Source organism: Delphinus delphis, chromosome 3 (genome assembly GCF_949987515.2).
Source record: "Delphinus delphis chromosome 3, mDelDel1.2, whole genome shotgun sequence".
Classification (NCBI taxonomy): domain Eukaryota; kingdom Metazoa; phylum Chordata; class Mammalia; order Artiodactyla; family Delphinidae; genus Delphinus; species Delphinus delphis.
The window spans coordinates 117,389,872-117,416,296 of NC_082685.1; the positions used below are offsets into that span (position 1 = coordinate 117,389,872).

A 26,425-nucleotide genomic window follows, 5' to 3' on the forward strand; every position below is an offset into this window, starting at 1 on the left:
TGAAACCTCCCCGATTCTGAGGCCAGCCTCGGCACGTGCCGGCGCACGCCGCCCGTGATTGGTCAGCGCTGAGCACCACGCCCCCTGAATTCAGCGAATAAGGGACAGAAGTGCAGCCCCGTGAGGCCTGTCCCATCGCGAGCCCCGGAGCGTTGCGGTTCCCGGGGTGGAGCGACCCTTCTGCGTCCTCCCGGTCTCCCGAGATGCTGAGCTTAGGAGCTGCGGCTGAGTTTGCTTGCTGTCGGCCTCTGTGCTTTTTCTATGTGCTGTTTTCTTCTTCCCCTGCTGCTACGAAGGGTGTTCCGGGGCTTGAAAAAGCTTATCCTTATATGAGAGCTGGAAACTGAACAGGCTTATTAAGCTGCCCTAAGAAACTCTTTAAGGGGATAACCATTCATTAATCAAATATGTCTTTAATGTCCCCTACCAAGTGCTCTTCTGGAGCGGGGAATACAGTGGAGAACAGGCAGTGTCCTCTTTTATAAAGCGGAGAGAACATAAACAAGTAAATAAAAATTCTAATAGTGATAAATTACAACTTAGATGTACAATTATAACGTACTTCTAAAACTTTGCCTATAACAAATCTGAGCTTCCTCACAATTTCTCATCCACTGGACAGTGAGAAAAAATTAATCTTCTTTTGGTCCACTTAAGTCTTAGATTTAATTTTTGTATATGGTGTTAGGTAAGGGTGTGGCTTCATTCTTTTGTATATAGATACCCAGTTTTCCCAATATCATTTGTTGTAAAGACTGTCCTTTCCCCATTGAATAGTCTTGGCACCCTTGTGAAAAATTATTTCATAAGCAATGATTTATTTCTGGACTCTGTATTCTGTTCCATTGGTCTGTATGTCTGTCTTTATGCCAGTACCACACAGTTTTTTGATTACTGTAGGTTTGTAGTAAGTTTTGAAATCATTAAGTGTGAGTCTTCCAGCTTTGTTCTTTTTCAAGATTTTTTTAGCTATCCAGGATCCCTTGAGATTCCATCTTAATTTTAGGGTAGGTTTTTCTATTTCTGCAAAAAATGCCAGAATTTTTATAGGGGCGGCATTGAATCTGTTGATCATGTTGGGTAGCATTGACATCTTAACAATATTAAGTCTTCCAATCCATGAACATGGGATGTGTTTCCATTTATTTATGTCTTCTTTAATTTCTTTCAGCAGTGTTTTTTCGTTTCCATTGCGCAAGTCTTTCACCTCCTTGGTTAATTCCTATTTTATTCTTTTTGATGCTATTGTAAATGGAATTGTTTTCATAATTTCCTTTTCAGTTTGTTCATTATTAGTGTATAGAAATGCAACTGATTTTTGCATGCTAAGTTAGTATACTGCCAATTTGCTGAATTCATTTATTAATTCTAACAGGTTTTGTGTGTGTGTGTGTGTGTGTGTGTGTGTGCGTGTGTGTAATCTTTAGGGCTTTGTAAAAGCCATCTGTGAATAGAGATAATCTTACTTTTTCCTTTCCAATTTAAATGTCTTTTATTTCTCATTCTTACCTAATTGCTCCAGCTAAAACTTCTAGTACTATGTTGAATTGAAGTGGTGAAAGTGAACATCCTTGCCTTTTTCCTGGTCTGAGAGGAACACTTTTCAGCCTTTCACCATTGAGTGTAGTGTTTGCTGTGAGTTTTTCACATGTGACTTTTTTTTTTTGGATGCATTGGGTCTTCATTGCTGCGCGCGGGCTTTCTCTAGTTGTGGTGAGCGGGGGCTACTCTTCGTTGCGGTGCACAGGCTTCTCATTGTGGTGGTTTCTGGTTGCGGAGCACGGGCTCCAGGCGCGCAGGCTTCAGTAGTTGCGGAGAGCTGGTTTCAGTAGTTGTGGCTTGCGGGCTCTAGAGCACAGGCTCACTAGTTGTGGCATACAGGCTTAGTTGCTCCGCGGCCTGTGGGATCTTCCTGGACCAGGGCTCGAACCCATGTCCCCTGCGTTGGCAGGGGGATTCTTAACCACTGCGCCACCAGGGAAGTCCCTCACATGTGGCTTTTATGATGTTAAGGAGGTTTCCTTCTATTCCTAGTTTGTTGAATATTTTTATCATGAAAAAGTTTGAATTTTGTCATCTACTTTTTCTGCATCAATTGAGATGATCATGTGAAGTTTGTTCCTTCATTCTGTTAATGTTGTGAACTACATTGATCATTTTTTTCTATGTTGTACCATCCTTGCATTTCAGGAATAAACCTCACTTGGTCATGATATATAATCCTTTTAGTATGCCGCTGAATTCAGTTGCCAGTATTTTATTAAGGATATTTGTATCAGTGTTCATAAGGGATATTGGTCTATAGTTTTTTGGGGGTTTTTTTTGTTTTGTTTTGTTTTTTTGTAGCGTCTTTGTCCTGCTTTCACGTCAGGATAATGCTGGCCTTATAGAATGAGTTAGGGAGTGTTCCCTCCTCTCCAAGTTTTTGGAAAAGTTTGAGAAAGATTGGTATTTGTTCTTCTTCAAATGTTTGGTAGAATTCACCAGTGAAGCCGTCATATTCAGTGCTTTTCTTTGTGGGGAGATTTTTTGATTACTGTTTAGTCTTCTTACTAGTTATAGGTCTATTCAGGTTATCTATTTCTTTGTGATGTAGTCTTGGTAGGTTTTGTTTCTAAGAATTTGTCCATTTCATCTAGATAATCCAATTTGTTGGTGTTCAGTTGTCCGTAGTATTCAGATTTACTTTTTACATTTTTCTTTATTAATTTTCATTTTTAAGGGAATACAATAATTCAACTTTTATCATGAAAATAAAGGTATTTTTTACCTCCTTCTCTCAGAAATGATCCCAGAGCAACAAAGGAACACAAAAAATAATTCATATCCCACCTTCAATTAAACTAGGGGATATATAAAGACAATAGGCAAAAATTGGAATAATAAATTTGGCAAAATAAAGGAAGTTGAAATCTAAGTGCTTGCAGTGGAAAATACAAACAAGTAACAAGTCAATTTGCCTCTCAGAATTGGTGGTACCAGGAATTGGTGGTACCAGGTACAGAGAAATATGTGCATAGAAGTGGAGAAAGGTGGTAGAGACCAAGAAATGGTGGAACTACTTGAAAATTTGCAGAAGAAGTAGTTAAAACCCCAGGTTTCCACCCCCCAGTCTGTCCAGGAGATATATATTCCCTGGAGAAACTGAATCTGAAATGTTCCAAATTTAGGGACACTAGGCACTGGTGAAGTGCCAAATTGAGACCAGAGAGATTAAGTGACAGTCTGAAGGCCAAATCAAGAGAGCCCCTCCCCTCAAGTCTCTTTTCCCACCCAGTTCCAAAATGCTGGCTACCAGATTTATATAGAAGGGAGTCTAGAGAAACCTTACCATTTTACAGAAAAGATCTACAAAGTGACATTTGAGGTTCTCCAGTGAAAAAACTCCCTGGAAGATTGATCCACAGGGATTTCCCTGGGGGTCCAGTGGTTAAGACTCCCTGCTCCCAATGCAGGGGGCCCAGGTTCGATCCCAGGTCAGGGAAATAGATACTGCATGCTGCAACTAAGACCCAGTGCAGCCAATTAAAAAAAAAAAAAAGCAACATTTAAAAAAGAAAATTGGGGCTTCCCTGGTGGCGCAGTGGTTGAGAGTCTGCCTGCAGATGCAGGGGACACGGGTTCATACCCCGATCCAGGAAGATCCCACATGCCGTGGAGTGGCTGGGCCCATGAGCCATGGCTGCTGGGCCTGCGCGTCCGGAGCCTGTGCTCCGCAACGGGAGAGGCCACAACGGTGAGAGGCCCCCATACCGCAAAAAAAAAAAAAAGAAAAGAAAAAAAACAAAAAAGAAGAAAATTGACCTACAGTGTAACCTACAAACTGACATATCCTACCTACCCTCCAATAAGCTTGTAAAAAGCTCCTAATCAGCTTTTTTAGACTTTCTCTAACATATGCATGGATAGCCAAGGATCAATGGGCATTTGAAGAAAGCTTTCTGTTGCAGTTCCATAATGGTTAACACTCTGGACTCTGAAGAAAGCTTTCAATACGAAAAAAAAAAAAAAAAAACAGAAAGAAAGAAATGTTTAAAAGGAAAAGAAAAAGACACCCACTACCACCAAGAAAACAAAAACAAACAAACAAAAAAGAAACCATCAGGGCAAGGAACAGAAGAAACTATAACATCCTTGGAGAAATGAAAATATATTGCATCCATCAAAGACCAGGATTATGAAAAAATTTTAAAAAGCTTTTGAAAAAAATATAAAATCAAGAATTCCTTGGCTGGGGGACTTCCCTGGTGGTAGTGGTTAAGAAAGAGCCTTCCAATGCAGGGGACGCAGGTTCGATCCCTGGTTGGGGAACTAAGATCCCACATGCCACGGGGCAACTAAGCTCGTGTGCCACAACTAAGAAGCTTGTGTGCCACAACTACGGAGACCATGCGCTCTAGAGCCCGCATGCTGCAACGAAGAACCCCATGTGCCGCAACAAAAATCACGTGTGCTGCAACTAAGGCCCAACACAGCCAAATAAATAAATAAATAAATAAGAATTCCTTGTCTAGAAAATGTAACAAAAGCTAGAGGTTACAGAGTTTAATTAGCCATTTAATGAGAAAGTTCTTTTTCTTTTTTTGGCTGTGCCACGCGGGATGCAGAATCTTAGTTTCCTAACCAAGGATTGAACGTGTGCCCCTTGCAGTGGAAGCAGGGAGTCCTAACCACTGGACTGCCAGGGAATTCCCTAGGGAGAAATTATTAAAAGGATGGGAAAACAGATGTTCTAAGGAGATAAGATACTCTACTAGCCTTTAAATTTATTAAATAAATGAGAGGTTAGCAAATATTTCCCATTGGCATTACATTTTATACTTATTTAATGTTATAGTTACTTAAATTTTTACTTGTTTATATTTATCCTGTTTATCTTATCATCATAATTCAGTTTCTAAGTCTGTTTGCTAAGAACAAAGAGCATTCCTATAATACTTTAAAAAAAAATCTTGCTTTAATAGCTCCAAGGGCCAGGCTGTGAGACGATGCTAGAGAAAGTACATTTGCGGACTTCCCTGGTGGCACAGTGGTTAAGAATCCTCCTGCCAATGCAGGGAACGTGGGTTGAGCCCTGGTACGGGAAGATAGCACGTGCCGCGGAGCAACCAAGCCCGCGGGCCACAACTACTGAGGCTGCGCTCTAGAGCCCGTGAGCCACAACTACTGAAGCCTGTGCTGCACAATAAGAGAAGCCACCACAATGAGAAGCACGCACACCGCAACAAAGAGTAGCCCCCGCTCGCTGCAACTACAGAAAGCCACGTGCAGCAACGAAGACCCAACGCAGCCAAAAATAAATTAATTTAAGAAAAAGAAAGTATAGGGCTTCCCTGGTGGCACAGTGGTTGAGAGTCCGCCTGCTGATGCAGGGGACACGGGTTCGTGCCCTGGTCCGGGAGGATCCCACATGCCGCGGGGCGGCTGCGCCCGTGAGCCAGGGCTGCTGAGCCTGCGCATCCAGAGCCTGTGCTCCGCAACGGGAGAGGCCACAACAGTGAGAGGCCCGCGTACCGCAAAAAAAAAAAAAAAAAAAAAAAAAAAGAAAAAAGAAGAAGAAGAAGAAAGTACATTTGTTAATTTTTTTTTTTTTTTTTGGCCATGCCGCACGACCTCGGCAGTGAAAGCGTGTGAAGTCCTAACCACTAGACTGCCAGGGCATTCCCCATTTGTTAAAATCTTAACTGCAATACAAAAATCAACTGTTTTTCTATGTTCCATCAATAAACATACAAATGAAAATAAGCATTTAAAAAACACCATTTATAAAGGCATCAGAGAACATCAAGTACTTAAAAAATAAATCTAAAAGATGTGCCTCTCCTAGGCATTTACACAAGAGAAATAAGAACATGTCTACAAAAAGATTTGTACAACAATATTTATAGTATCTTTATTCAAAAGAGCCAAAATTCGGAAACAATCAGTAGGAAAATAGATAGCAATTATGGTATATTCATATGTGGTATATGGATAAAATGGAATACAGCTTAGCAACAAGGAACTACTGATACGCTACGAAAATGGATGAATCCCAAAAATGTGTTGAGCAAAAGTAAACAAATACAAAAGTATACATAATATAAAGTTCAAGATCATATACTGCATATATATATAAAGCTCAAGATCAGGCAAAACTAATCTGTGGGTGGCAGTGGGGAAAGGGCTTAAAGGAACTTTCTGGGATGATGGAAATGTCTATTTGTCTTGTGGGGTGGTACACAGGTGTATACATTGTCAGTAATCAAACTGAAAGCTTAAGATCTGTGTACTTTATTAAACGTAAATTATGCCTTAAAAACGTTCATTGCAGAAAACTGTGTTGATTTAAAATTATGAACTAAGTCAAAGGATGATTCACATTCTGTGACTTTGATTCTGCACATTTGTTAATCAGAAGCATCAAGATTCTTAGCCTGGGCTTCCCTGGTGGTGCAGTGGCTGGGAGTCCGCCTGCCGATGCAGGGGACACGGGTTCGTGCCCCGGTCCGGGAAGATCCCACATGCCGCGGAGCGGCTGGGCCCGTGAGCCATGGCCGCTGAGCCTGCGCGTCCGGAGCCTGTGCTCCGCAACGGGAGAGGCCACAACAGTGAGGGGCCCGCGTACCGCAAAAAAAAAAAAAAAAAAAAAAAGATTCTTAGCCTTCTTTCTACGGCTTTTGACTAACAGTTACTTCTAAAAAGGAATTGACACTTGATTTTTCTCCAATAGAAGTAAAAATTGAGAAAATCTCACCCCCGCAAAAAAAGGGGCAAACAAAAAAATGAGGAGAGAGAGAAGGGGGTGGAGAAATGGAAAATAGCAGAGAAAAGATAACTTAGGGAACATGTAAAGGAGATTTAAAAATCTGATTAATAGGAATTCCAGATATAAGAACAGTGAAAGTGAAAGAGAGAAATTATCAAAGGAATAATGCAAGGACATTTCCCAGAAGGGAAGGAAATGAGTTTCCATATTTAAAAACGCCCATGACATACATGCCCAGCAGCATGAATGTAGGGGCAGGAAAGGGTGGGTGCACATTACTGAGCAGAATACCAGGGTCAAAGAATATGTAAATAGGCCACATTCGAAGGATAGAGAATCAGAATGGCAAAAGATTTTTAAACACTGAAAACCAGAATATAACCAGAGCATGACTTTGAAATGAAGTGGAAATTATTTTCAAATTATTCAAGAATTCTATTCAGAGCCCAACTAAGTGAGAGAGTAGAATAAAGAACTCTCAGACATGTAAAGTCTCAAGTTATGTTATCATCCATGCACCTTTTGCAGTAAACAGTGGAAGATGTGCTTCTCCTCAAGAAAGACAATGACACTGGCTCCAGAATAGGGAATCCAAACCAGAAAAGATGGGTAGGGAATTCAGAGAAGTCCCAGCATGGCAGCTGCACTGCACATGGAGACCTGTGAAGCCTCAGTCCAGATTAAAGCAGGAAGGAAGAGCTCCATAAAGTTTTCCAGGAAAAAAGGAGAAGGAAACAGTTTATCTGACAGCTTGACCACGTGAAAAGTATAAACAGAGCATTTATAACTAAGTATAAACAGACTTGCCAGAGGATGTTGAAAGTTAAGCCACAGGTTCAAAAACAAACCCAAAGCAAATGAAAAAGTGAAACACTTCTTAATTCCAAGAAAAACAAAAAGTTGTACCAGAAAGGAAATGCCATCTTAGTTCATTAGGTGGTACAGCAGTGAAAAATTACAATTAAAACAGTACAAATACTGAATATGGATTAACCCCAAATTGTGATTAACATTGGGAGAAAGCAGGAAAAGAGTGAGGAGGAGAATTGTAAGAAAGTAAAATCCTTATATACCATAATAAAAGGTCAACTGACCATATAAAAAGTCCAGGTTTATAGTATATCCATAACTAAAGTTTCCCATTTGTCTTTCTCTACAGAGAAAAAAAAGTGGGAAGAAAAAAAAGAGTAAAAGAGATTGAGTTCTTTTAGCCAAAAATTCATTGCATAAGGAGCAAATAAACAAAAAAGTAAGCGACTCTTCTTATGTCCCAAATGTGGGGGAAAGTCTATTTTTATTCTTGCAAAATCAAAGTAATATCCTTCAGAGCATGCACGTAAGAAAAAAATTAATTCTCCCAAATATACTATACTCTCATGGAAGGAGGGAAGGAAGGAAGGGTAAGCTGTACTTAAAAAACTATTTTTTGCTCACTAACACATTAATATCTTTATTAAGTCAATTTGAAAAAAAAGGACACAACAGAAATAATATAAAATAACTTTTATTTACATAATTTACATCTATAGAATATAACTGCTTTCTTTAGAACAAGAAAATTTACAATGACAGATATTGCTTTTTGTCAAAGACTTCTTCAAGCAAGATAGTATACATGGTCACTTCTATTTCAAAAAACATGGTGGTAAACAGTGGATATTCATATTTTTATGTGCCTCAATCATTTACCAACAATTAGGCTTTGAAGCCATCATGTTGATCACTTGCTAAGACGTAAGTGTTCAGGAGGAAAAGTCAAGAAAAAAATAAAGACCTTTAATCATATCTCTTTTAAGATTTATAAAATACAAATTCTTCACAACATCATCTTTACATGAGTCAGATTAAACACAGGTGTGAACAAGTCTTTCCACCTTGTAAGGTAAATAAACTGATTAAGTTTCTTTTTCCAAGAGTAGTTTTAAGGACGTAATAGTAGGATAATTTAGTTGTCTGACTTGATTCTCTAACACAATGAATGCCCAAAGACAAAATTATCCTTCATACAATAAGAAGTTACATCTTCCATAAAATTAGCTCATTGTAGATGAACAAGAGACAGATGTTAACAAAGTTAAAAAGTAATATTAAACAAGGGATAAAATAATAGTTTAGCTATGACAACCAAACACCCAAACTAACATGAACTAAATGAAAGAAGCCTTTTCAGAATATGAGATTTTTAAAATTTATAAAAACAGGGCATTAAAATAGCTATGTGATTTGCTACTATGATTTCTGTGACATATTAACCCCATGAAATAAATAAATGCATATCTATAGAGAATTTCCTTATAGATCCTCCTTTATGACAAAAAAGTTTAAACTGCAAATTTCACTATAAGGCAATGAATAAGAAATGCTCTAATATCAATTGTTTTCATAAATTAGGATTACTGTTATACTCGCCAAGCCAAATCCAATTTTACTAATGAACTTGAAAACTGGCCACCATTTTTTTCAAATTACAAACAGAATTAGACATTAAAATATCTTCCCAACTGAAATACTGATTTCATAATGCAATCAAGGGTTTAAGTGTTAGGCACAACTCACAACTCCAGTGACAAATATCTCATAGGTAATGACATGGGCACCTTAAGGTAAGAAAACTACTGTCTAATGTATGGGTCAAACTAAAAACCCAACCCATCCATGTCCATCATTTAAGTATTGCCTGTAGCTGTTTTCATACTGAAGTGGCAGAGTTAAGTAGTTACCACAGAGGGCATCTGGCCCACAAACTCGAAAATATTTTCCAGAAAATGTTTCTGACTCCTGATCTAACCAACCCAGAAGGCTTTTCAAATAAAAGAGTAAATCTGTTCTTTCAGAAGTTTAATTTGAACCACCAAAGATTTGCTTGGGTGGGTAACAGAATTACCTATGTAAATCACAAAATCTCAAAATTAAAACCAACCCTTAAATTCATATTGATGATAATCACTGACTTAATAAAGTCTTATTATTTTATTTTCTGTTTTTAACATCACAATTATGTTCTGTGCATAAAGGTCTAAGTACTTAGTTCCTCATGGAGAATTTAATGGGGGGGAAAAAAAACTACCAAGAAATTGTTTTTTAAAAAAGGAATGTGTGTATGTGAGCATATGTGTGTGTAATGGAGATGGAGTTTTGTATGGAAATTTGCCTCATAAATAAATTTAAGGATTTTTTTCCCATACAAATCCTGAGATTATCCAAGAAATAAGAAAAACAAAAAATTCACAGTACAAAGTCAATATACTAAACTATGAGAAAAAAATGTATTCAAAAAGTATATACTATCCAAACAATTTAGTTTTATCACTTTAAATACCTTTAAAATTAAAGAGGGGAAGGAGACAAACATAAATTTGTTAATGCTTTCTTTACCCATAATCTCAGGGGTAGAAATAATTAAAACTGAATATTCTTTTAAATAAAAAATTTAAAAATAAATAAGCTTTTTGATGTTTTATCTTTATAAATAGTAAGTTTAAATACTAGTTCTTCAATTAGGACTAATGTTACATCAACATGAATTAGAAAAATACACATTTTTCAGTCAAATAGCTGATAATAGAAAAGTTTTTAACATTTACCATACTAAAGTGGAGTTTCACAATTTCCTTTCACACACTTAGAGGCAACTGAAAAGGCCTTCACCATCCAAAAAAACAAAAAACAAAACCAAAAAACACTAAACAAACAGAAAAAAACCTTCACAAAAGGTTTGCTAAATGTTAACTACAATCCATCTCCAAATACGTCGGCACTGTGATTTATACAGAGACATTTATCCACAACATTCCAAGATGTCCATGTGTATTCAACACAGGAAGAGTCAAAATGTAAACAAGAGCTGTTACTTCTGTCTGAGAAAGCAGTCTTAATTGCTTGGTATTTCCAAAATGCTGAATCAATCAGAAGGAAAGGAACCTCAGCAATGTTTTTCACTGATTACAAAAGCTTCAAATCAAGCCTATTAAATATTCAAAATCAACCTAAAGAAAAATTGCCAGTGAGGCTTTTTGCCAGATACTGCTTTGTTGATATAACTGACTGTGGAAATCCTAGCCTTAGAAAAAATAAAAGAAAAAAAGAGAAGACTTTTATTCTGTTTCATCCACTTCAATAAAGATATCACTAAAGAAATATTCAGAGACTGTCATTGGCTCCTCTTCCGGTAGCCGGTTTTGGACATCTTTACATTCTCCTTTCGGTAAGGGATGATTACAAGAAACCTAAAAAGATAATAAAAATAAGTATGCAGTATAACATTTATATATTGATAGTGGTATTCTAAATCGATATCTGTTTGAAAAGCAATATAGCAATAAATATTAAGAGTTTTAAATGTTTATACTCACTGACCCAATAATTTCATTTCTATGCTGTTATATTAAGGAAATAATCCTAAACATAGTGAGAGATAAAATTGTAGCATTCGTTATAATAAAATTAAAATCAACAAATATACAACACAAAACATGATTAGGTTGACTGTAGTGTACACATGATTACTTCACCCTAATTTCTGTGAAAAAAAATAAATACTGAAAAACATAACATTATTAAATCGATAATGAAAACATTTTAATGACCAGAATAGAAGGACCCATGAAACAGAACAGTACGTAAGGAAATAACAGAAATTAAAGCAATCCTATCAAAAATTAGCATACTGGGCTTCCTTGGTGGAGCAGTGGTTGAGAGTCCGCCTGCCGATGCACGGGACGCGGGTTCATGCCCGGGTCCGGGAAGATCCCACATGCCGCGGTGCGGCTGGGCCCGTGAGCCATGGCCGCTGAGCCTGCGCGTCTGGAGCCTGTGCTCCGCAACGGGAGAGGCCACAACAGTGAGAGGCCCACGTACCACAAAAAAAAAAAAAAAATTAGCATACTTATAAATCTAGAAAAAATGAAGACAGCATGGTATTGGCAAAGGAACAGACATACATATCAATGAAATAGAAGACTAGAAATATCCCTAACACATATGGATGGAAATTTAGTATCTGATAAAAGTGATATTTCCAAAAAAATTTGAGAAAAGTTGGATGATCCAATAAATTATGTTGGACAACTGTATAACTATCTCACATAAAGGAAAAGTCAGACCTATACTTCACCAATATATAATAAATTCTAGATGAATCAATAAACTTAAATGTAAAAACATTTTTTAAAAATCTACTATAAAATACCATGGGAAAATGTTTTTATAATCCTAGAGTTGGGGAGAGAGAGTGTGAAGCAATGACATGAAAGCCAGAAGCCATAAAAGATTGATAAATTCACATACGTAAAAATAAAAAATGTCTGCATGGCACAAACCACCATACACAAAATCAAAAGATAAATGCCATAGAGGGAAAAAAATTTACAACCTGTATCACAGACATTATGTGTTCATTAAGTCTATGAAGAATGTCAAAAATGAACACTGATAATACGCTAATGTAAGGAAAAAGGCCCTCTCATATACTGCTGATAAGAATAGAAACTTATATAATCCCTACGCAGGACAATCAGGCAGTGTCTGGCAAAAGAATAATCATTCCTTTAGAACAGCAATTCTATTTCCAGGAATTTAACCTATAAATGTGAAAAATCGTCCATTTATAAGTTAGCTGTTACCACATTATTTGTAGTAAGTAGGAATAACCTAAATGCCTACCAGTGGGAGGCCAGTATCACTCTATGGTACATCCAAACAATGGAATATTATGTAGTCATTAAAAATAATGAGGGCACTTAGTCCTGAAAATAGGAAAATTTATGTCCACGCAAAATGCTGTATACAAAAGTTCACAGCTTTATTCATAAAAGCAAGCACTAGATGTCCTTTGGTGGGTAAATGAATAAACAAAACTGGTACATCCATACTATGGAATACTATTCAGAAATAAAAAGAAACAAACTATTTGATACATAAAATCATCTGGATGACTGTCTAGGGAACTACCGTTGAGTGAAAAGACGCCAATCCCAAATATATGATTCCATTCATATAACATTCTTGCAATGACGAATTTAATGGCAACCAGCTTGCCAGAAGATAGAGAGAGAGTGGGGAGCGGGAGGGAAGTAGGTGTGTCTATAAAAGGGCAACACAAAGGATCTCTGTGGTGATGGAACTGTTCTGTATGTTGACTGCAGCAATGCAATATAGTGGTTGTGATATTATAGGAGAGTTTTGTAAGATGTTACCACTGGGGAAAACTGGGTAAAGGGTAGATGGGATCTCTCTGTATAGTTGTTTACAACTGCATGTGAATCTACAGTTATCTCAAAATAAGAAGTTAATAATTTAAATTTTTTAAAGAGAGCAAGAGAGAGGAGGAAGCCCTTTATCTACTGTTTTGCAAGGTCTCCAAGACATACTATTAGGTGAAAAAAGCAAAGCAGAGACTGATACACTATTATTTATGTAAAAAAGAAGAAAAATGTTTATATTTGTGTATATTAAAATGTCTCTGGAAAAGTAAACCAAAATCTGATAATACCATATACCTGTGGAAAGGAGGAACTAGGAAGCTAAGGGACAGATGTGGGAAACTTTTTCCTATAAACTCTCTTTTGTAGGTTATGAATTTTAAGACATGTGGAATATATTGCTTACTCAAAAAACTGAAGAAGCAATTTGAGGGTAACATTTAGTTTAAATTCTTCCCTCACACTACATACCAAAGTCAATAACCATGAACAGAGTTAAAGTTTTAAAATTTTATACCTCTGGAGAAAAACTTTTCATCATAAAAGCAATTTAACAAATTGCAAAGAAACAAGTAATGGATTTGACTAAACATTTAAAAGTTATGTATAACAAAAATTCCCCCAAATTTAAAAAAGTAAATAAACTTGGAAAAAATACTTGCAGTAAAGAGCTAAAAGGTACGTGGCTTATTTACATACATAAGGATCTCATACAAATTGGTAAGAAAACTACTAAGATCCCCAAACCTATAAATCAGCAGAAGATGGGAACAAAAAAGAAAAAAAGAAAAAAAATCAGAAAATCTAGTAAATATATGGGAAAGAACACAACTCACCAATAACTGAAGAAATGCAAATTTTAAAAATGAAATGACATTTCCAACACCCCACCACCATTATATTAAATAAGAAAAACAAATGTATTTTAAAGAGTAATATCTCAGACTGGCAAGAATGTGATTAAACCGCACTGTTACACTGCTGGTAATTACAACTATTCTCCAAAGTAATTTGGCAAATAATAATAAAGACTCATAAAATCCTGGTCTCAGAATATAGTTGTAGGAAATAATTTAAAATATTTTTAAAACGTTAAAAATGTTCTTTACAAAAGGACTCCTTCCTTTGAGGCTCATGCTATCCAATAGATGGTCACCAGCCTTTTCCTTGTTGAGATCTGAAGTCACCCCAATGTTCTTCCAAAGTCTTTGATACAAGTTCACAAAATTTTCTGCCCCAGTACCTGCTATTACAGCTTCAGAGTGCACAGAAATGAAACATGCAAACGAATTCTAATTTTACTGTTCCTTGAATTTTTGTAGGTGTCATGACATTTGTCCCAAAGGAAATAAAATGCAAGCACTGCTTTGTTTTGCTTCCACAGGTCAGAAGGGTCTCTGCAGTAAAGGAATGGCAATTAAGTGTCCATTTATGGTTAGTTCAATGGCTCTATATTAAACTAGCTGTAACTTTCTAATTCAACACCTTATCTTCTTCCAGTACAGTGGGGTAGGATAGGGAGGAGATGGAGTGGAGTTGCTCTGCAATAATTTCTGATATTCAGATGAAAATACAATTGCCATGTTTTTCCAAGTTGAGTCTGATATCCAACCCATTCTACACAAATAAACAAACAAAGAGTAGTTATCACATACCTGAGTTGCTGAACTATCAATATTTTTAGGTTGAGTATTAACAACAACACTTGGAGATGGAAGATCAGAGGACTCTTGAGTTTTTTTCTGGCTTGTATTGAGCGGATTAGATCTTTTCAGATTCTGTCTTGATACAGGTATAAGAGGTTTCAGGCGTTTCTTGCTACGAACCTGAGTAGGTTCATCAGACTCCAAACTATTCTTTGAACATATTAAAGACAAAAATCCCAGGGGTCTTCTGCCAGGTCTAGAAATGCAAATGTAAAGATATTCAACAATATCCAGGAAGGCACATTCTTTTTTTTTTTTTTAATATTTATTCACTAAATTTTTCATAGGCAGGATATTGCAGCAAAGAAGCTGAAAGCAGGAATGTGCCAAGTTCTATAGGACATCTATATCTGTATAAACTTTTTTTTTTTTTTTTTTTGGCCACGCCGCCCAGCATGTGGGATCTTAGTTCCCCGACCAGGGATCAAACCCATGCCCCGTGCATTGGAAGCACACAGTCTTAACAACTGGGCCACCAGGGAAGTCCCAGGAAGACACATTCTTAATGCCAACTTCTTTCCATGAATGCTAAAATGGCAGGTATGATACCACAGGAGTGGCACACCTACTAAATACTGATACACTAAGTACTGATATCACTCTGCCATGATGTATATTTGTGACAAAGGTCAAAGCTTACTCTAGAGCAGTACTTCTCAAGCCTGAAAGGCATACAAATCACGTGGGGATCTTATCAAAATGAAAATTCTGACTCAGTTGGTGGGGAAGTGGGGCCTAAGTCCTGTATTTCTACTGAGTTCTCAAATGATGTCCCTGCTGCTGGTGCCAGGACCACACTTTGAGTAGAAGGGCTCTAGAGCAGGGGTCAGCAAGCTATGATCCACAGGCCAAGTGAAGTCCACCACCTGATTCTATAAATAAGTTTACTGGAACACAGCATGCTCATCTGTTTACATATATGGTTACACATTACATATGTGGTATATTATATATATACACACCACATATGTAATATGTAACCATATATGTAAAAAGATGTGACTACATATCTGTTGAGTAGCTGAGTAGTTGCAACAGAGATATATGGCCCACAAAGCCTAAAATATATACTACATGATCTTTTGCCCCCAAAATTTGCTGACCCTTGTTCTAGAATACTGCTTCTCAACTGTTTTAACCCAAACCCCCATGATGCTACCCTCATTCTATTTTCAGCACATCTCTACGCCAGAAAAGATGTAGTTTATATAACAAAAACACAGGTTCGTTAAATATGCCTTTTCAAGTTATACATGTCATTTCCCCCACTTTCCTTTAGTGGAGACTAGTACATGTCCTCCCTCTCCAACTCACCAACTCCACGTTAATGATTTGAATGCTGCCAACAAGCCAATAGTTATCCATAACCCAGAAGACTCACTTCTAGAGTATGAGGAAATAATGTGGGAGAGGCTAGCTTTGGGCTTAAATTCCACACTTAGTGTTATAGGGAGAAAGCCAGGGTTTACCTCTCTGGTATGCCACAAGAGAGAAAAACGCACACAGTATTTGGGACTTCAATAAAACAACCTCCAGAGCTACTTCTGATGTTAGCCCTATGCCTCAGACCATCTACGTCTGCACTGGCAGCTACTGTATGGTAGAATAAATAATTATTAAAATAATAACCATGAACAATCTGGAAAAGAAAGGGTGCAATACTAAATTCTAAAGATTTTCTATCTAAAATCAAAGTTTCAGCACTTAAAGTTAAGCTCTAGTCATACGCAATGTCCTCCAAAAGTGTCTGACCTTACTGTATTTCCTTTGGTGACACCCCTTCCCTTTACATTTCTGACAGAGGGGTATGATTACAAAACACCATCCTTAGTACTGGACTTAGTCGTTATACATGTTACACCTATTCCATATAGGTTATATTTATATACTGAGAGAGAAAAATGGAGAGAGAGAAACATTTATTAAAGATTTTCTCATGATACCTGGATAGTGGGGTTTTTGAAGACGATGTGATGCTATCCATTTGTTCAGACTTAGAAGCAGCACAAGTTCTTTTTTCCTTATCAGACACCCCTATCTCATCCTGAGGTAACTGAGATGTATTCTTTTCTTGTGTATCTGTTATTTTATCAAGAGGTTTAGATCTGATACTCTGAAAAGTTGGTTCAAGTTGCTCTTTCTGAGGTTCTGGAATTGTATGTGTGTTTCCTGAGGTAGGGAAGATACCTTGTCCCTTGTAAGACTCTCCTTCAAAAAAGAAAATAAATGGTAAGCACACATATGGAAATTAATACATCCAATTAAATTGCAATATTTGAAGAAGAAAACCCATGATATTCTATCATGAACCTACCCTAATAAGAGTAAGCTAAATTAAAAATTAGTGGACTATTAGGAATATTATAATGGATAAAAGCTATGGTAACAGCTTCTACCTTCAGATGTAAAATAGCCGTATCAATATATTTTGACTTAGAAAAGCTTTCTCCATAAATATTTCTTGAACTAGCAAAATGAAAAAGTGATCACTTTCTAATTAAGGGTAAAGCTAAGGTCAGAATGGCCATCATCACAAAATCTACAGTCAATAAAAGCTGGAGAGGGTGTGGAGAAAAGGGAACCCTCCTGCACTGTTGGTGGGAATATAAATTGGCACAGCCACTATGGAGAACGGTATGGAGGTTCCTTAAAAAAACTAAAAACAGAGCTACCATATGATCCAGCAATACCACTCCTGGGCACATAACTGGAGAAAACAATAATTCGAAAAGATACATGTACCCGAATGTTCATTGCAGCACTATTTACAGTAGCCGTGACACGGAAGCAACCTCAATATCCATCAACGGAGGAATGGATAAAGAAGATGTGGTACATATATACAATGAAATATTACTCAGCCATAAGAAAGAACGAAAAACGCCATTTGCAGCAACATGGATGGACCTAGAGATTGTCATACTGAGTGAAGTTAAGTCAGACAAAGAAAGACAAATATCACATGATATCGTTTATATGTGGAATCTAAAAAAATGGTGCAAATGAACCTATTTACAAAACAGAAATAGAGTCACAGATATAGAAAACAAACTTATGGTTACCAAGGGGGAAAGGGCAGGGGGTAGGGAGAGGGATAAATTGGGAGATTGGGATTGACATATACACACTACTATATATAAAATAGATAACTAATAAGAACCTACTGCATAGCACAGGGAGCTCTACTCAATACTCTGTAATGACCTATATGGGAATAAAATCTTAAAAAGAGTGGAGTTATACATATACATATGTATCAGTTATACATATATATAACTGATTCACTTTGCCGTACAGCAGAAACTAACACAACATTGTAAATCAACTATACTCCAATAAAAATGAATTAAAAACAAAAAAGGATAACGCTAAGGACCTATAAAAACTCCTTAATACCCAGCTTTCTAATTCCTTAAATGTAGTTGTTGAGCTTTTACAGGAAATCCTGGAGCTATATGATTTTCTATTAAATACAGGATGAAAGTAGCTTTCCATGGCCACCAAAGTGCCAAATCTAAGATCTCAGAAGGGAAGAAAAACCTCTAATAATAAAGGCGTGATTCTTAGAGAAAAATGAGCAAGACTCTGCTTCAATCCCAAATTTAAACAAGATATATCAAAAATAATCAGGGGTACTTAGCAAAATGCAACCACATTAAAATTTATTTTACTCACCTGTTTTCTCCAAAACATTTAGTAATTCCTTTGAACACACCTGTTTTAAGAAAATTTACAAAAAAAAATTAGAAATCTATTTGTCAAATAAAATTAATTTTATTTCCTTCTTTCTTTCTTAATTTTATTTCCTTCTTTCTTTTTTAAGTAAAGAAAACCTGTATTTCCCAGAAAGCTAGGGTCAGACATGTTTTATGGGAATTCTACCAAACATTTATGAAAAAGACACTGCAACTATTATTTAAATTATTCCACAGCATAGCAGAAGAGGGAAAGCTTCCAAATGCCTTTTATAAATCAAGCATCATATTGACACCAACTAACCAGTCTCAAATCAGTGCAAAAATATCAAATGAAATATGACAAGCATAATTTAGCAGCACATCGAAAGACTAAAACATCACAATCAAATAGAGTTTGTCTGGGAATTCCCTGGCGGTCCAGTGGTTAGGACTCCACGCTTTCACTGTTGAGGGCACGGGTTCAATCCCTGGTCAGGGAACTAAGACCCACAAGCTTGGAGGCACAGCCAAAAAAAAAAAAAAAGTTTGTTTCAGGAATACAAAGATGATTTAATATTATAAAACATATTAATAAAAATCAACAGATTTGAGGAGAAAAATAATACCATCTCTCTATTTGCAGGAAAAGTGTCCAATAATATCATTCTTAAAAAAAACCCGTAAAATTGGACAGGCATTTTCTTAACACCGTAAAATACAACTATTGCAATCCGAAAGGCAGCATCCCACTTCATAAACACTGGAAGTATTCCCATTAAAGTCAGGAATAAGAAAAAGTTGTCCACTATCAGGACTATTTTCTGATTTTTTAAAGTTATATTACCCAATATAATTAGAAAAGAAAGAAATTAAAGGTGTAAAAAGTAGAAGAGAATAATTAAAATTATATTTGCAGATGATATGACTGTTTACTAAGAAAACTCAAGAGAACCAACTGAAAAATTACTACACACAATGAGAGTAATTCAGTAAAGCTCTCTAGATTAAAAAGAACTCAATGATAATAGCAACAAAAAAGATAAAATTCTTAGATATAATCCAATAAGAAATGTACCAGATTTATATGAAGAAGAACTTAAAATACCCCTGAGAGACAGACACAAAAGAAGTCTTAAACAATTGGAAAGACACACTGTGTTTCTGGACAGGAAGATTCAACATCACATTTATGATGTCAATTTTCTCTATGTTCATCTGTCAACTTAGTATGATCCTAACACAAGTACCAATAGGGTTTTTTTTTTTAAGCTCTGAATAAGCTAATTCTGAAATTAATATAAACTTTAAAACATATAAGCAGACTTCCCTGGTGGCACAGTGGTTAAGAATCCACCTGCCAATGCAGGGGACACAGGTTCTAGCCCTGGTCCAGGAAGATCCCACATGCTGCTGAGCAACTAAGCCCATGTGCCACAACTACTGAGCCTGCGCTCTAGAGTCTGCGAGCCACAGTTACTGAAGCCTGCACGCCTAGAGCCCGTGCTCTGCAACAAGAGAAGCCACTGTAATGAGAAGCCCGTGCATCACAATGAAGAGTAGCCCCCGCTCGATGCAACTAGAGAAAGTCTGCGCGCAGCAACGAAGACCCAACACAGCCAAGAAAAAAGAAAAAACGTAAGCGACTAGGAAAAACTTGGAAAAAGAAGAAAATTGTATTGGGGGTTGGGGAGAGGGACAAACTATCCCTTTTTTTTTTTTAATTAATTTACTTTTGGAAGCATTGGGTCTTCATTGCTGCGCGCGGGCTTTCTCTATTTGTGGAGAGTGGGGGCTACTCTTCTTGCGGAGCACGGGCTCTAGGCATGAGGGCTTCAGTAGTTGTGGCTCGCGGGCTCTAGAACGCAGGCTCAGTAGTTGTGGTGCACAGGCTCAGTTGCTCCGCGGCATGTGGGATCTTCCTGGACCAGGGCTCGAACCCGTGTCCCCTGCATTGGCAGGCAGATTCTTAACCACTTCGCCACCAGGGAAACCCCCAGACTATCCCTTTTTAAGATAGTAAAGCACTTAAAAGCTACAATAATTAAAACAGTGTGATACTGGCCCCAGAACAAATAGGTAAATCAATGAAGAAGAAAGGAAAGTTCAGGAATATGCCCAAATATGTATGGGAATTTAATATCTGACAAAAGTGGAATTTCATTTTTTTTTTTAAAAAATACACCTTTATTTTATTTTTTGGCCACACCGTGCAGCATGCAGGATCTTAGTTCCCTGACCAGGGACTGAACCCTTGCCCCCTGTGGTGGAAGCTCTGAGCCTCAACCACTGGACCACCAGGGAAGTCCCCAAAAGTAGAATTTTAAATCAGCGGACAAAAGATGAATTATTCAATAAATGGTGCTGGGACAAACGAATAGGCATCTGGTGAAAATTAAGTTGGTTCCACTGTTCTTAAAACCAAAATAAATTCTATACAAATCAATAATATTAATTAAAAGAATTTATATTAAATTCAAGGTAGGCCTTCAATGTATAACACACTCCATAAGCTATACATAGAAAGACTAATAGGGACTTCTCTGGTGGCGCAGTGGTTAAGAATCCGCCTGCCAATGCAGGGGACACGGGTTCGAGCCCTGGTCCAGGAAGATCCCACATGCCGCGGAGCAACTAAGCCCGTGTGCCACAACTACTGAGCCCACGTGCCACAACTGCTGAAGCCCGTGTGCCTAGAGCCCGTGCTCCGCAGCAGGAGAGGCCACCGCAATGAGAGGCCCGTGCACCACAAGGAGGAGTAGCCCCCGCTCACTGCAACTAGAAAAAGCCCGCGTGCAGCAATGAAGACCCAACGCAGCCAAAAATAAATTAATTTTTAAAAAAAGGCTAATAAAAAAAAATTTTCTTTTTTGGCCATGCTGCACGGCTTGCGAGATCTTAGTTCCCCTACCAGGGATCGAACCCAGGTCCCAGCAGTGAGAGCACCCGCGTCCTAACCACTGGAATGCCAGGGAATTCCCCAAAAGACTGATATATCTGATTACAGAAAAAAAGTATTTGCATGTCTGAGTACAGTGTATATACATTCTAGAATTTAAAATTATAACTTCGGCTATTTATAAGCAATTTTTTATCGTTAAAATGCTGAAAACAGTTTAGAAAATAAAAGCCACAAACAGGCCCAAGAGACACTATACATACTTTTCTTATATATTCAGTCACACCAATGTATATCTATCATTTTTTAAATGGCCTATTTTAAACTGGTGACCTAGTTTTGCATATAATGATGTACTCTGATCTTTTTTCCATGTCATTAAATATACTTTTAAAATAAAATGAAACAGTGTCTGCATGGAATGCTGACAAAATGTTGAAACAGGATGACTGATACATAGGGATACATTATACGTGCCAGTCTACCTTTTTAAATGTTTGAAAACTTTCACATTAAAAAGTTTAGCAAAAAAAGTCTGTATGAGAAAATCACAAAAAGTAGAATTAAAAGACAACAATCTGAGAAAAAAAAATTTGCAACTCATATCACAGACATACAAAACAGAGAGTTCCTCCAAATCTACAAGACAAAGATCAACAAACCCAATTGAAAAATGGGTAAAGAGTATAGAGTCACGTCAAAGGAAATACAACTGGTTCTTAAGCGTATGAAAAGATGTTCAACCTTACTCATAATAAGAGAAATTAAAAACTATTCCAGGATACCACTTTTTAACCTATCAGATATGGCAGAATACACCGCCTCTGTTGTCTACTATCATCTAAGGACTATTGGTCTTCAACTGTCCCTTTGAGAATATAGATTCTAATTTTTCCATAGTGTTGTTCTATAGTGTAGTAACTTATGATGATTACCAGAAACAAAAACAAGAGGGTGCTTAAGAAACTTACAACACAGTGGCTGGTAACTGAATCTGCACTGTATTGTCAGGCGTCCCTGAGGTAGTGATGAATGAGCTAAAGAAGTATGTGTTTTGCAAGGGAATGTTTCATAAATGAAGAGACAGCAAAAGAAAAGCCTGGGACATGAGAAGTACGGTGCATTTGAGAAACTGAAAGATGGTCAATATGGCTAGCAGGGCAGAGACCAGCACAAGATGAGATTAGACACAGAAAACAGCCAAACAAAAACAGTGCCTTAGAGGTTCTGGTTTTATTCCTAAGAGCAATGGGAAACTTTAAGCATTATGATAATGGTAGTGATGATATCACTATTACCATTTTACACAGCAGGGAACTCATTCAGAGAAGTGAAGAATCTTGCCTAAGATCCCACAGCTGTTAAGTGGTACAGCCAAGATCCACATCTGTATGATGCTTTCAGCTTAATTTTTAGCCAATGACACCGAGCTGGGAATGGATTCTCTGATTAATATCCATCAATTTTCACCTAGAACTGGTTGAAAGTAAAAATCCAAAACTGGTTTTATCTGGATTATTTATGGTAAAACGTATTAGAGCCATCTTTTTTTTTTTTTTTTTTTTTTGCGGTTCGCGGGCCTCTCACTGTTGTGGCCTCTCCCGTTGTGGAGCACAGGCTCTGGACGCGCAGGCTCAGCGGCCATGGCTCACGGGCCCAGCTGCTCCGCGGCATGTGGGATCTTCCCGGATCGGGGCACGAACCCGTGTCCCCTGCATCGGCAGATGGACTCTCAACCACTACGCCACCAGGGAAGCCCCTAGAGCTATCTTTATATAAAGAGTCTAAAGGAAAAAGAAAAATAGATCCGTTGCAATATGGCCGTCTTACTTGCTTAATGATTCCATCTTACCTCAGAGGTATATTTTTGACAATCATCTCTTAAAGTGAGTGAACTTTTTTTGGCAGGAGGAACATGGTCACTTTCGTCAAGCCTACAATGAAATCTCTTCCTAGATACAAGATCCAAATTAGCAGGAGGCTTTTCAGAATCATCTCTTCCAGAATTAGATAAACACATGTCATCCTGACCAGCTGAAGTTACTGGAAAACTGATACTGCATAGAAAATACACACACATTAAATTAGTTATTTTATGAGGTTAAAGCCTGAGCTATTCCAATGAAAACTGCCAAAAAACTTCAAAGTAACTAATATATACGTGGCCATGGCCACAAAAATGTTAGTTTTGAGCTCCATTCATACTTACAAACTCACAACCTAAGTTCCATAATATTGAATTAAATCTGAGGCATAAAAATAATGTTTTCTTTGTCAGTAAAGCTAAATTTTAGTCTAAAATGTCTCTTCCTAATATAAAAGGCTTCAATTTCTAATGTTACTTGATAGACAATAAAGCATCTTAACCAATGACTATTAAAATACAACTTAAGAATTCTACAGCAAAGAATTAAAATAAATATCAAAAATATTTTAAAATGTATCCTTTGTACTATTTTTGCAACTTTCTGTGAATGTATATTTATTTCAGAATTTTAAAAATATATAAATGTATACAAAGTAACCTTTAACAGATGCTATTTTATGATTCAGACTGCTAAATTTTTTTAGCTTTCAAAATACTTAAAATACCAAAAGTTTCATACAGAAGTATTATATTATACATTTAAATGGCATCTTTATCAGATATAAAATCAGTAATTTCTTCTCTAATTTACCACATAATTACTAAATAAGATCTCCATGACAATTACAAATAATGTTGGTGAATGGCTTGTTCAATCAATACTATTCAATTCATAAAGCACCCCTTCCCCGTAGCAAAAACAGTTTAGTTGATTCATTACCTCATGTCCCCCCTTTCCTCTGTATTCACTGATTTGACCAATATGGGGGCTGGCAGTAAAGGGTTTGGCATTAACTGCATAGTGGTATCAGCAAATTCTTCTACTGCATTGGTTGGGATTTCCACCAGAGTTAAAATGAATGCTTGTTCATCCTCACCTTCTTGATGTACATTAGCAACTAGATTCATTATCAAAGTTTAAAAGTTAGTAATGAAAAGCTGAACCATGAAATGACAGAAAATCATTAATTTATTTCACTTCTAAAAAGTCTCATGACAACTTATCCCGAAGAATAAAAAACTAAATTATACCCCTCAAGAAACAAATAAATAAAAATTTTGTAAAGGATAAAGATGATTCACTATGGAGAAAATTTATAATTCCTTTTTTTTTAAGATTTATAATTCTGAATAACAAAACTTATATACAAAATACTTCAAGTTTTTTTGTTTTTTTAAATTTAAGGCCATCATAGACCAACAAAAACTGCTTTGTTTTTCCATAGTCAAATGGGCAATAAAAAACATAATATTAGGTTCTAAGACTCTACTGAAGCAGATTATCATACCTGTTAGGTCTTGAGGATTGTTTATATTCTCTTGTTGGACTTCTGGAATACTACACTGCCATAAAAAATTAAAATGAAAGAGTGAGGTTGACCAAATCTCAGTTTTAAAAAGTTTTCCTGACAATGTGATACTATGAACAGTTATTGTTTCAAAAGTCAACAACTTATCTAACCTATATACAGAATTTTTCAAGTGTTTTGAAACTTTTAGTTGTACCAATAGAATTTTGATTCCTTTAAATAAACACATATATATACACAAGGGAATTATGACTAAATTGTTAAATACGTGTAGGCTATGAAATGATTTTTGAAGTAACAGAAAAGGGAGATCCAAACACTTCAACCTTCTCTCTATCCCCATCACAGCAGCCACTGTACCATTAGTAGGTGACATGTATATGGAAGCAAACTGGTCTCCTTGCCCCCAGCATGGCTCCCTCCGATCTGTTTTCCACAAAACTGTAAACATTGTTTTCTGTAAAATGCAATTCCAATTGTAATTCTCTACTACTTAAGATCTTAAAACTTTCACTTTGCAACCAATAATGTCAGTAATTGACTCAGGCAAGAATCATCAATGCGTACTAAATTACTTACTAAGTGGAAAAGATGCAATTATAATGGAGAAAACTGGTAGGTACCATTCTACCCAAGTGATCAGTCAGCAACACCAATAATGGGACAAACCAACATTATGTGTCCCCTGATATGATGCAAAAGAAGAGCAAAACATCACCTATGTAGTACTCTTGCAAAAAAACGTTTAACCTGAATCTAATAAGGAGGAAGCAGTAAAAGAAATCCAGATTATAGACTAACTTGGACTCTTCTAAAATGTCAAGTACAGAAAAGAGGAAAAAGGGCAAGAGGACTACTCAAGATTAAAAAAGTAAGAAGAAATGACAGCTAAATGCACTGTAAGAGGTTTGATTGCAACTGTATATTACACATTATTATCAAATCAATGCTAGGTAGTATGGTAATACTGAGTGTGGTAATAGTATTGTCATTTTTCTGTAAGAGAACGTCCTTGGTCTTAGATACAAGCTGGAGTATTTGTGGGTGAAGACTCATGTCTACAACTTACTTTCAGATGGTTTAGTTGTTTTAAAGTACCTACCAAGATGGAGAGCAACACAGAGAGAAAATAATGTTTAGAGCTAGGTATGCACGCAAATGAGGCAAAATGTTAACAGATTTCTATGTAAGATTCTTGCAACTTTTCTCTAAATTTGAAATTATTTCAAAATAAAAAGTAAAAATTAAAAAGTTGGGTGGTAGGGGAAAATCCTATAACTTTGGATGTAACCCAAACTCCTTAGCAAGCCATAAAAATTCATTTTATGATCTGTCCCCAGGCTACCTAACTTCATCTCTAAGCACTTTCTTCATTTATATTCCACTCATAGCTACTTATACTTATACATAGCTACTGAGCATGTCATACTGTTTCACACTTGTTCTTTGTACATGTTCCTCTCCCTGTAACTGGCTAATTCATACTTGTTCTTCCAGATCAAGGATTTGCTCAGTGCTGGATGCACATTAGAATAAGCTGGGGAACTTTAAAAAAAAAAAAAAAAAAAAGCTAATGCCTGGGCTCCGCCCACTGCCCCCACCAGATTAGTTTCGCTGGAGTGGGTTGAGGGCCACTCCAACTGAGTCTCACACAACTCTCTTTCATAACACCTATCAGACTGAGTTTAACCATTCATTTACTCACCTGTTCCTCACAAGGTTGTGTTCCAAGTATCTCACATAGTATTGCACACACAACATCTCAATAAACACTTGCTCTGAGAATGAACTTCTCAGATCCA

The 26,425-nt window shown here is 36.8% G+C and overlaps 1 protein-coding gene across 7 annotated transcripts in view; it reads right to left on the reverse strand.

Annotated features, from left to right (window-relative positions):
- Nucleotides 1-8,236: 8,236 nt before the first annotated feature.
- Nucleotides 8,237-26,425, reverse strand: part of BDP1 (BDP1 general transcription factor IIIB subunit) — an 88,511-nt gene continuing 70,322 nt past the window's right edge. For 3 of the 7 annotated variants that reach the window (XM_060009342.1, XM_060009344.1, XM_060009341.1), the window contains exons 33-38: nucleotides 24,603-24,657; nucleotides 24,035-24,212; nucleotides 23,080-23,284; nucleotides 18,330-18,369; nucleotides 16,598-16,862; nucleotides 13,569-14,850 (exon numbers count right to left, since the gene is read on the reverse strand). In XM_060009342.1, the coding sequence (XP_059865325.1) occupies nucleotides 14,427-14,850; nucleotides 16,598-16,862; nucleotides 18,330-18,369; nucleotides 23,080-23,284; nucleotides 24,035-24,212; nucleotides 24,603-24,657 (1,167 nt within the window). In that variant the 3' untranslated portion in view covers nucleotides 13,569-14,426. Of the gene's footprint in view, nucleotides 10,975-13,568; nucleotides 14,851-16,597; nucleotides 16,863-18,329; nucleotides 18,370-23,079; nucleotides 23,285-24,034; nucleotides 24,213-24,602; nucleotides 24,658-26,425 lie in introns of those variants that run through there. The other 4 variants (XM_060009343.1, XR_009519000.1, XM_060009345.1 and 1 more) reach the window with 4 other exon arrangements.